The sequence below is a fragment of the Enhydra lutris genome, unplaced genomic scaffold (genome assembly GCF_002288905.1).
Source record: "Enhydra lutris kenyoni isolate GAN:26980312 unplaced genomic scaffold, ASM228890v2 scaffoldscaffold76, whole genome shotgun sequence".
NCBI lineage: Eukaryota > Metazoa > Chordata > Mammalia > Carnivora > Mustelidae > Enhydra > Enhydra lutris.
The window spans coordinates 3734032-3746571 of record NW_019154160.1 but is presented as its reverse complement, the minus strand read 5'-3'; the positions used below and the strand labels follow the sequence as shown (position 1 = coordinate 3746571).

Here is a 12540-nt window from a genome sequence, read left to right as displayed (position 1 = left end):
TTTCAGATCTCATTCCGCCTCTTTCTGTAGGCCCTCTTGCACCATGGGCACACTTTTGGGAAGATAACTGCCTGATTCGTGGGAAGTTCACCTATCTCTGTCACACTGAATGGTGGGCGCTCAGACCACCCCTTTGCAGACCCTCTCTGCCTTGCCATGGCTCTCCAGCTTCTTTGTCCCTGCTGAGGGCCTCCTCGTCCATCTGAAAGTCTGTTGCAACAGATACTTCATGCCCCGTGTCCCAGTCCCTTGGCCTCTCCCCGATTTCCGCGCCAGCCATGGACATTGCTGTCCACCTCAGGCACCCAACAGGTGTATGTACCACGGGGCTTTCTCCGAAGCTTGCGAGAACCAGAAGTGGGTAATGGCCCTGAAGGCCACGGTCAAGCCCTGGGGTGGGAGTTGGAGGATGAATGTGCCAGCCTACCCAGCCTCTAGGGGGCAGTTCTGAGGTACGTTCCACCTGTTTTTTTCCAGATGGTTCCTGGAAGGCTTAAGCCCCAGTTGCCCCTGTGGGGCAATAATGTGCCCTTTATTGACCTTTCCTGCTTCTCACTCCCATACTCGTAGTTTTTGGGTCACTTCTCCAGAAAACGGCCCAAACTCAGATCCTTTTCTCAGACTTTGTATTAAAATAAAAGGGTTATTTTTGTCTTTCTCCTAAGAGAGAGGTTTGGCTGACTACCACACAGACGACTGATCATTTTCTCATTAATAGCTTGCGTTTCTCTGACTATATATCCTATGTATTTTCTTTTCTTTTTTTTTTTTTAAGATTTTATTTATTTATTTGACAGAGAGGGAGATCACAAGTAGGTAGAGCAGCAGGCAGAGAGAGAGGGGGGAGGCAGGCTCCCCGCTGAGCAGAGAGCCTGATGCGGGACTCAATCCCAGGACCCTGAGATCATGATCTGAGCCGAACGAAGGCAGCAGCTTAACCCACTGAGCCATCCAGGCGCCCCGATCCTATGTATTTTCCCATTGGACTTTCACCAATATGCACCTTAAAATTGGTCATACTTACACCTTAAAATGTGTGTATGTGGGGCGGAGGGGTGTGTGTGCGCAAAATGTCCTTTATCAAAGACTTTTGCCCAATGATAAAACACAAGTAGACAAAATACAACAATGTTTAAAAACAGAGATAGACAATCGTTTTCCATGGGGCTTATCAAGGCAGAGCTGCGGCTTGCCTGTCCAAATATTTCCTGCTCACTTACTTCCTTTCAGGTGGGAGCAGTCAGTGATGCTTCTGGACTGAGTCATTTTTCCTCCGGCCAGCTCTTCCTCTGTTCCCTTTGAACCCCGTGATTCTTTATTGTCGTTTAGTTGTCATGTCGGGACCCTCCCACCATGGAATTCAGAGACAGCCAGCTCTACGTTCACCGCCTGGCATGGAGAGACACTGCATAAGACGAGAAAGTGACCGTTTAACCCATTTTAACCGGAGGTAGAACTCGAGGTGCCTACGTCGTGGTAGGCTGTAACGATGGTCGTTGTCACCGAAGCACAGCAGGGCATGTTTCTGAATCTGAATCCAGGCTCAAGGTCAGGAGCCAGGTGTTAGTAGGATGGCATGTGCCGCCCTCCCAGGAGACCCACAGCTGACCCCTTGTGCTCACCTCAAGATGGGAACAGAAGAGAAAAGCTGGTGGGGTGGGCCATAGAGGGCTCCTTAGAGGTTGTTCTAGAGTTAGTGGACTGTGAGTGACCTCTTCCACAGAAAGGTCCCCCATGCCATCCTCTTGGCTCAAATTTCACTGAAGTCTGTCTTGAAGCTGGTTGTGCCAGGCATCACTGCTTATAACCGACATTATATATATATATATAAAACCGACCCAAGTAAATGTATACGTGTTCATGTATATAGAAATATAAATGTTTATAACTGACATTAAAACCCAAGGAAATATTCACGTGCCCTTCTTGTGGGGCAGTCATTTCTCTGAGTGGCTTAAGACTATAAAACAATCCTGCTTTGTTTCCTAGGGAACTTGACCTCCCCTCCAGGCCCCTTACTCTTCTGACCCACATCCCAGACAGGCACAAAGGCAGAACTGTGAAGTCATCTGCGTTATGCCCAGCATTTTTACAGTACTTGTCCTACCATGGTGGCCTTGATCACGTATGACACTTTGTTGGATGAGGGAGCTATTTCTAGACTTAAGCCACACTTCAGCGATTCTGTGCTGGGCCCAAACCACTTCTTTCTCACCACCTTCCCGAAGAGGGGGCACTGTCTGGCATCTCCTCGGCCCTGTCGTGTTCTTACTCCACGTGCTTCTGCAGACCCCTCTCAGAGCAGGAGGAGGGCGCTGGAGGGCCCTGGGGACCCGGGTGTTGCTAGGGAGGAGGCGGCCCTGTGGGTTCGTCTCAGGCACACACTCATTAACCACTTGGCTCTGGAAACGTCGATGCCCAGAGGGCGTTTCCTTCTTTTCCCAGTAGTACTAAACTGCCTTCTCACAAAAGTCCCATGGTGTGTGGGGTCCTTGGGATGAGGAGTGTTCTTGCTGCTTTCAGTGCTATAGGATCCCATTTTACAGATTCTTCCCTCTTTCTGTGGTTGGGGGAAAAGACAAAAATAGAAAGGCCAGGGTATTTCCAGTACTGTGCAGCCCCTGACGGGGTCCTGCATGAGACCGGGAGGCGGAGGGCAGTGTGTTCGAGGTTGCAAGTCCCCATGGGCACCCAGGGCTGTTCTAACATTCCAACCCTCATGTTTTTAATTCTGGCCCCTGAGGGATTTGCTCATTTTACATACTGATTAGTTTATAGCAGCAATGCTAATTTGTACTGACATTAGGGATTACACACCGAGAATTATTAAATATAAAGGGAACAGCAAACAGCATGGCAGAAGGAAGAGGGAGCATGACTCAGAGGACTGAGCGACAGAAACCTGTCCCCTGCGTCATTACTCAGCCGCGGTGTGTCCTGGGGCCACCACTCAGCCATCTGTGGATGGCTTTCTACACCCCGAGTCACAGTGTACGAGACGAGACGGAGAGAAGAGTTTTGGTTAATCACTAGGGCTTTTCTTATGGATTAAGTAATGAATGTGATTAACAATAATATGGAGAATTCCCAGTTCCCCACCTGTAGCTCCTCTGTAGCTAATTTCCAATTCTATGTTGATTTCCTTCAATGACTCCCAACCCGACCCAGATGGTGTCTATTTAGGAAATTCAGGAAACTCTTAATATTTGCATAAGCAAAGCAAATGGGGAAATAAATTAGTGTAAAGAAATGATCCAATGCAACAGAAAGCTGAATTTAAACGACTTCCGGATTTTCTAGGCCACGGACTCATTTAATCATTCAACAAATATGGGCTAAGCCCCTACTCAGTGCGGAGTTCAGTCTCTCCCTTCCCAAGGCTCTCAGTCTGGAGAGAGTGTCTGTGTGACAGGCCGAGGCTCTGGAGCCCAGAGGGGGAAGGACATTCCCTTCCGACCGACGGCCATAGCTGATGCTAGTTTTGTTCCAGACGCTTCCTCTTCTGATACGTGTGAACATCCCCAGAGACATTTCCTCTTTAGTCATCATTACCCTGGGTAGGATGTCGTGTCTACTGGACATGCACACAGAGCTCACGTTCCTGATGCAAACTTGGACACACGAGGGGTGACAAACAGCGAGCCCCTGGAGGTCAGATGGTCCCTCATACTGGGTGGGGGGCCACACAGTAGGTGCGCCGTGCTCATTTGTCAAATAAACTGGTAATGACCCCCCACCCCCATCAGCCACACCGGAAAGGCATCAGCATCCTTCCTCATTTTAAAAACGAGGAAGGTAAGTTCAGAGAGCATTATTAAGTCCAAGGACACGTAGCTAGAGAAAGGCAGGGCTGGGGCCCAAACCACGGTCACCTCCCTCCCCGCGCTGACCCCTCCCTGTCATTCCCTGATGGCTGTGCTCCATAGGGAGCAAGGGGCTTTAATCCGTGGCTATGGGAGGCACGGAACTAGAAGCCAGGAGGAAACAGAAGTTTATAATCTTGCTGAGAGCCCAAATGGCGTAGGGTGTCCAGGAAAGGGCGGGGAAGGGAGGATCAGCGGGACACATCTCTGATGTCTCAGCTGTGCTGCTGGTTCTCTGGGTGACCGAGAGCAAGTCCCTGAATCTCCCGGCCACTGCTTCCTCAGTGACAAAACTGTCATAATAATATGGGCCTCTTAGGTCTGCCATGAGAAGCGCGTCTGGTGCACAGAAACTTCTCCATTCATCCTAGTTTATTATCATCAGTTTAAGCATTTTTATTACAACTCCTACTGGGATTTGCCGTTACGCACACGAATCAGAGAGTCACAGGTCTTAGAATAAATGTCTAAATTGCATGGTCTGTTACAATAAGTAAGTGGTTTTTGAGATTATTCAGAGAATCCGAATCTGTGTCAGGCCCAGGAACACAAGCGAGCCTCCCTTTTCTGAAGGGGCTGCTTTCCAGCTAAGAAGAGCTGAGGGGACATAGTTGCTACCGTTGTTTCTAAAACTAGTAGGGCCGCTTCCCTGCCGTGCTTGGTTGGCTCGCTCGGTTGTAAATGCCACGTTAAGATTTAGGAAGTGGGAGACTCACTCCCACCTTGGGACTCTGGTAATTGCTTTGGGCCTCGGGTTGAGCGTTTGTCCTTTGCCTTGTATTTTCCTTGTGGTGTATTTGGCTCCACCCTGCTCTGCACAGGAACCGAGCCTTGTTTACTGCTGGGTCCCTAGCAGTGGGCACCATCGACGGCGCATCGTAGGTGGGCGTAATAGTGTTTTCTTTTTCTAAATGAATCAGTGAAATGGGATACAAGTGAAAGGAGATAAACAGAGCACAAACACATGTTAAGATCAGTTACTCATCTCCTCCCTTCCTTCCTCCCTCCCTTCCTTCCTTCCTTCTTCCAGAATCCTGAATATAGACACACAACGTTCTGTTACTTTCAGGTGTACAACTCCGAGATTTGACAAGTTTGTACGTTAGGCTGTGTTCACTGCAGTGTAGTTCCCGTCTGTCCTGTCAGGTGGCTGGTACGATATCCTCGACCGAGTTCTTTATGCTGCGTTTTTTAATTCTGTGACTTACTTATTCCATAACCGGGGGCCTGTTCCTCCTTCTCTCCTTTGTCCATTTTGCCCAACACCCCACCCCTCCCCTCTGGAAATCATCAGTTCATTCTTTGTATTTTTAAGTCCTATGCTGCTTTTGGTTTATTCATTCACTGGGTGTTTACCCAGAGAAAACGAGAATACTAACTCGGAAAGATATATGTACCCCCGTGTTTATTGTGGCATTATTTACAATAGCCAAGCAACCTAAGTGTCCATAAATAGACAAATGGATAAGAAAATGTGGTACGCATGAGCGCGCGCACACACACACACACACACACGCACGCAACACACACACACACACAGGGGAGCCTGTAACACACACACACACACACATTAGGCAGCCGTAAAAAAGAATGACATTGTGCCATTTGGGACGGTAGATGGACATGGAGGGTATTATGCTAAATGAAATAGACTGAGAAAGACAAATACTGTACAATTCCACTCATAAATGGAAATTAAAAAAATGAGTTGCCCATTTTCTTTTCTGAGAAACGTGGAGGGAGTGAGACCCTGTGTGAATGTACAAATAAGGACATGCAGCTTCACTCTCCGGTCTGATGAGCCCCGACGTCCGTGCACGCGGCAGCCCAGTTCCAGCTGTCTGCGAGGAGATCCCGGTGGCGGGGGAGGGGACAGGCCAGAAGCTACAGACATCTGCTGTGCCGTGGATCAGTAACATATGATACGTGATTTGTTTCAAACGCAGACATGCCTGTTTTATCCAAGGGCTACAGTAGTTCGGCTATGTGAAATTATTTAAGTGAATAGTATAGCTACCTAGTGTAGGTGGCAGAAAGCATTTCCATTATAACATTAGAAATAATATATGTTCACTAAGAAGACTTAGAAAATCAGAGATTCACCGAAAGGAGTAATTCTACCACCCAGAGGGAAGAGCTGGTAACATTTTGATCCATCGAAATTTTTTATACACATTTTTTTTAACAATAGTTGTTTCAGAGTATACCTATTATTGTCATAGCTGGTTGAAAAAATAGCAATAGAGATTACTTAGCAATGGAGAATAACAATAGAGATCAGTGGCTACATCTTTGGTGACCTGATTTTAGTGGCTGCATAGCCTTCCTCTGTGTGGCTGTGCCATGGTTTACAGCTCTGGTCCTCATTTGGGACCACGATTGTGTGTTTTCAGTTTGGGGCTACTAAAAAAACCTGTGGTATTTTTGTAGCTAACCTCTGTGCCCATCTTTAAGGACAAATTTGCCATCCTTTAAGGGTAAATGTCTACAAGACCCCTGCAAAGCCTCGAGCCTGGGCTGCATTTCCCCAGTATTGCTTTGGCCAAACGTGCCGACTCCTGCAAGAATAAGCCACAGACAGATCTTCAGTGGGTTTTGACAGTCTTTTAGCAAACGCTTTCTGAGAAGGTGTGACCCAAGCATTTGTGAATCAGTCATGACCTCTTTTTAATCTCCACAGCCAAGATCAGCCTCTGGCATTTGGTTGTGTCTGGATGATCAAGGCAGCGCTGTCCAGTAAAATACAGTGCAAACCACAGACGTGATTTCAAATTATCCAGTAGCCGCACTAAATAGAAGGAAGAAAAAACAGGTGAAATTAATTTTACGAGTCTGCTTAATGCAACCCAATACATCGAAAATATTGTCATTTCAACATGTAACGGACATAAAAAATACTGAGATATTTTATGCTCTTTGTTTTCATACGAAGTCTTTAAAATCTGGTGTGTATCTTGCACTTTCAGCACATCTAGAGCACATGTGGCTACGGGCCACGGGGCTGGACAGCGCAGGCCTAAAAACAGCAGTCTGGCTCTGCGGAAAGGCAAAAGCCCCAACAGATCTTAATTAAAACAGAAACGTGAGTTAGAGACCTCATCTGTGCGGCCCGCCTGAGGATGAGAACAGCCTGGTGGCCACTTTGTGAAATTTCTTTCTCTTAACATTTTTAAAAAAGATTTTATTTCTTTATTTAGGAGAGAGAGAGAGAGAGAGAGCCAAGCAGGAGTGGGGTGGGGAGGGGGAGAGGCAGAGGGAGAAGCAGAGTCCCTGCTGAGCAGGGAGCTCGACCTGGGGCTCGAGCCCGGGACTCCGCAGTCCACCCAGGCACCCTTCTCTTAACATTTTCGTAGCTCTGAGGATTTCAGTTTCTCCACATCTATACCCATATGCACGTTTTACTTTAAGGGCCTGCGGTGAGGACCCCCACGCCCCACCCAGGGGGGAGCCGAAGCTGTTGGAACCCAGCGCTCAGGACAGCCTGCGTGTGTCCATCACCAGACGAGACTGGCTTCTTCAGGAGAAGCAGCAGTTGCAGGTAAGCGGGTGAAGAACCTTCAGGAACTAGGCCAGCGTTTTTCTTACCCATGGAAGCCAGATGCAGCAGGGGAGGGGTCTTTGCTCGGCTCGAGTGTAGCAATTAGAGCTTTGGCCGTCCACCCGTGAAGTACAAAAGGGGAGCTGGGTGGAGGTGGCCGGAGGGCTTGTAGGAATCTCATTACACACAGGGGTTGAAAGCTTGTTGCTGTTTGTGCCTGTTTTCGATATTCCTCATTACCTTTCGAATATGCTTTCCTTGTCTGCCAGGCCAATTTGTCACCTCTTATCATTTTGACCTTTTACGAGGTTCTTTGGAAAGGCAGGAAGAAATCTGTGCTGTGAAAAACCTTAATGGAAGATTGCATCGACTTGAAGCGTAAGGAGCAGTTGTTAGGGGCAGAGTTGTAAGTGTGGACTGGGCAAGGCTCGCGGGTCTGGGAAAAACTGGTAGGCATCTCCCGAGGGCTCCAGGTTGGCCCAGAGCAGCGGGTGAAAGTTGGTGGGAACCGGTCAGGGGCTAGAAGTCCAGGTGCAGCACCGAGTTAAAGGCAGGAGGCCATCGGGTGCTCTGGAAGTTGAGGGGGGCCCCTCCCCCAGAGGCAGGGATCCTTGAAGCTGGGTCCACACCAGCTGGAGCCTGGAGGCTTGGGAGCAGGAATGGGGAACAACAAGGGAGCATCGGTTGAAGGCATCGTGATTTCCGGAAAGATAATAGGTCTTTAACACCCAAGTGAAAATCTTGGTTTAGATTCTAAACAATGGAATGCATTTAGACTGGTTTGTGGGGCTTGGACGAATTGCTAGGCTGCCCTCCCATCCTTACTTCCTTGTGCAGAATATTTTATTATCTGAGTTTGCCCACCCAAGTCCCCACAATAGCAAGGTGGCAAAGGGAGGCAAAAGTCATCACAATTGGAAACTATTCTCCAGTAAACCGAACTTTTATATATTCAGTGAGTATCATCATAAAAGTTTGTGATGTGATATATGGCTTTTGGGGGTGAATGGTTAAGAAAGAATTCTTGAGGTGTTTGCAATACAAAAAGATGGTTTTATTTAAGCACAGGGACAGGATCTGTGGGCAGAAGGAGGTGCACTGGGTTTGAAGAGGGACTGATTATGTACTTTCAAGTTGGAGGGGTTAGGGATAGTGTAAGTCTCTAAGGAACTGGGAAGCAAGGTTTCCAGGACCTTGAGAGGTCATTTACTACTATCTACTAAACTCTTAGTCAGGAGACCCTTCAGAGGTGTATCAGCGGACCATATGTTTCAAAGATGATTGTTAACATACATCTTGGGGGGCGGTGTAGGTAGAGAGATCAAGAAAGTTTCCACAGGGATTTTTCTCGGTTAAAGACTTGCAGGATCCTGGAAGTTGGGCTAATGTCAAGCTAAGGTTGCCTTTTTGCCTCCAGCAAAGTATTCACACTGACGAAGTTGAGTTCCTGGGGGAAGGTCACCCTGCCTGTCTCAAGTACTTGTCAGTGGGCTGCAAAGGAAATTGGATTATTTTTTTTACATTTCTTTTGCTTTTGTTCTCCACATCAGTTTGGGTCGCTGAAAATGGGAAGTCTGGTTTTAGTTTTGAACGATATTTGCCAGTTAAAGGTCTGCATCATTCCTGATGATGTCAGAGTGGACAGAAAGTAAGTGCAGCCTGGGATCTTTCGTGTTTGAGGGGGATGTTCTTGGCAGAACTCCGGGGGAAGGTGGCTCTTCATTATTCAGCAGGTGTTTGAATGCCTCTCCTGTGCCAGATACTGTTTAAAAGGCTGAAGATTTCTGTGAAGTTGATGTTCTAGTAGGGGTGGGCATGGGGAGCTAGATGAGAAATGACAAACATAATTAATACCTAAATTATCGCCTTCCTATGTTGTAGGGTGGTAGGAGCCATAAGGCATAGGCTTGGATCAACTCCTTGTGCAGCGAGATGGAAGCTGAGGGAAGAGCCACGTGAAGGCCTACAGTGGGGATGTGCCTCACGCATTTGGAGGGCATCCAGCAGGCCAGGGTGGGGGAGAATAGTAGAGGAGAAGGTCAGGGAGAAGAGGGGTCTTGGAGGGCCTTGCACACGTTAGTAAGCACTCGGGCTTCTCTGTGACTGGGCTGTGGAGCCATGTTAAGCAGTGAAGTAGCATGATCTGACCACATATTAAAGACTCACTTTGACTTCTGTGTTAAGAATAGGATATAGGGCCCCTGTGGAAGAGAAAAGCACGGTGGGTCTTCACAACATTAAAAATAGAATGACCATGCCATCAAGCAATTCCACTTCTGGGTATACGCCTACAGGAACTGAGATCAAGCCCTCAGAGAGAGGTGTCCCAAACAGCATTATTCACAAAAGCCAAAAGATGGAAGCAACCCATGTGCCCATCTGTAGATGAATGGATGAACCAAATGTGGTCCATTCACACAATGGTGTATTATACCGACTTGAGAAGGAAGGCAGTTGTGACACATGGTGCAACGTGGATGAACCTTGAGGATGCCATGATGAGTGAAATAAGCCAGTCACAGAAGGGCAAATACTATGATTCCGTTGACATGAGGTTCCTAGAGACTCCTAGAGAGAGAAAGTGGAATGGCAGTTGCCAGGGCTTGGCGGAAGGAGGGGCCACGAGGAGCTGGAGTTTCAGGGGGACAGAGGTTTGGTTTATAAGACGGAGAGGTCTTGGACGGTTGGTGGTGGTGGTGGTTGTGTGGCAGGGTGGGTGTGCTTAATGCCATGGAACCGGCCTTACGAATGGTTAAGATGGTGAATTTTGTGGTATGCGTATTTACCACAGTTATAAAGAAAGAAAGGAGAGAATGGGGTGTGGGCAGAGGTGGAGGTGGGGAAATAGTGTCAATGATATTGTAATGTTGGACAGATGGGAGACCTATTGTTTTCTTCTCGGAGTGTCTCAGGGCTGGATCTTCACCCTCTCCTCAGTCTCTATCCCCCACCCCCTATGGAAGCAGGGTCAGGAGGTAGAAGTTGGAGGTGATCTGTACCTTGGGTTTGAGAGCCCATAGATAAGAGATGGGGAGACACCCGGGATTGAGCTCTGCTCTTGTCAGCCAGAAACCAATGCACGGGACTCGGGAGTGTGGGGATTGAGAGTCTCATTTTAAATTCGGAATGCTACGGGCAGTGAGATGATCATCTGCTCCAACACCGCGCACACAACGGGTATTCACTAACCTGCTGCTTGTTTTATTCTCTGGCCTCAAGACTGGATGATACTCTATAGATTCTTTAGATTTTGGTTTGCTGGATTAGTGGAAATGGAATTTATTTAATATTTTTTTATGAGCTGTAGACGGCACGACACTGTCTACTGCATCCCATTGCTCTTTCCATCTGTAGACTTAGGAAACTGTGATGTTCGTCTTTCTCTACACACTGCATTTTCACGTTTGGGGACAGACCAACCGAGGATTGTTTGCTTTTCTTTGTCGGCTCATGACCTGCGTTCCCTGCTTGGCTTATACCCCAAGCATGGGGTGTTTTCTCCCTATGTTCCAGGTCTTCTGCCTGCAAACGAAGTAAGTCATTTACGTATTTGCTTAGTTCTTCCAAGTCAGATCCCTGGCTCACCCCCCGTAGTTATTATTTAGTACTTGGGAGGGAACGTTTTTCCTTATGCCAGCTCATCAGAAATACAAAGCTGGCGTGGTTTTTCCACTCCAGCAAACCTCCAAAAATCTGCTGCCTCCGAAGGGAACTTCATGGCGCTCGTGCACGTGGCTGGCTCTCACTGAAAGGGCTCGTTACCGGCAGAGTGGTCTGCTACGAGGAGGGTTCCTTTATGTAACCTGGTTTCTCCGTTCTCTGCAGAAAGAGATCGAAGCTCTCCAAGCACGAATGTCCATGCTGGAAGCAAAAGACCAGCAGCTGAGAAGGGACATAGAAGAGCAGGAGCTCCTTCTCCGATGGGAGGACTGCGACCTGCCCGCCCTGGTGTGCGGGCTGTCCCCGGGTGAGCTGCGGGAAGTCAGCGAGGCCTTGCGGGACACGCTGGCCTTAGCCAGCCAGATTCCCCTCCGTGCAGAACCGCCTGAAACTCTCACGAGGTATTGATTTCCTAACTGAATTGGGATCGCTCACCTCTTTGACCAGTTCACGGGACTGATGTTATTGGCTGTCCCTCGGCCACAAATATTTTCCCAGCAGGGCTCTGGTGTCTCAATGGAAGTGCCATCGTTATTTTGAGCCGGAAAGTTCGTCCTTGGGTGGGCAGTCCTGAGTGTTGGGAGATATATTATATCCTGGCCACCCAGCCTACCCAGTGCCAGTACGCCTCTCCATTCTACTATGCACCCCCCCCCATTTCCAGTTCCCCCCCAGGGGCACCTTCTCTCCCTTCGAGATCTGTTGCAGCTCCATTGGCTAGAGTTTCTGACACCAGCCTTGCTGAGGACCACCATCTGGGGACAGGGGAACCACCCCTTACTGATGGAGGGGCTGAGCCATCGAGGGGGTACTCAGTCACTCACCGTGTGTCCCTCAGGAAGAATGAACAATTAAGAAGAATAGCAAGCATGTTTTGAGTGCTTACTCTTTGCCAGGCACTGCGCTAAGCCTTATGAGTTGCTTCTCTTATATTTATTTTATAGATGAGGAAAAGAAAGTTCAAGAAGGTTCGTAATTTGCCCACCGTCTTAATAAGAGGCAAAATTGATACTTAAATGCCCATTCGTTACTTCTCAGCCTAGTTTCTTACCTACTTACTGTGGAGCGAGAAGCTTCCCGATGCTCTGTGTTGTGGACTAGCCACAGGATACACTTCTGTGTCTTGCTCTCCGGGAGATCATGGTCCTGTTTTGGTGAAAGACAGAACACGTGTGTGCACGTCAGCTAAAAAGCTGTGGAGTGACAGAATGAACACGCAGACAGGTCGTAGGGACTGCGGGAGGGATTCATGTTCTGCTCATTATGTGCCAAAGACAATACTTCACAACACTTCCCACCTGCAGTGGTTGCAGACGTGGGCTCTGCTGCCTGATTTGCTCAGGGGCGAGTCCTCACTCCACCACAGAACAGCTGGGAACCACTTATTATGTGGGGGAGGGAATGATGCTAATAGGGCTGTTTCGTGGACCAGTGGTTAATGTGTGTGTGTGTGTGTGTGTGTGTGTGTGTGTGTGTGTG

At 48.3% G+C, this 12540-nt stretch overlaps 1 protein-coding gene across 1 annotated transcript in view; it reads left to right on the top strand.

Annotated features, from left to right (window-relative positions):
- The window catches only part of LOC111160496 (disrupted in schizophrenia 1), a 294921-nt gene that overhangs the window by 58262 nt on the left and 224119 nt on the right, over positions 1–12540 (top strand). The window contains exons 5-6 of the mRNA XM_022523643.1: positions 7272–7401; positions 11227–11462. Coding sequence (XP_022379351.1) covers positions 7272–7401; positions 11227–11462 — 366 coding nt within the window. The remainder of the gene's footprint in view (positions 1–7271; positions 7402–11226; positions 11463–12540) is intronic.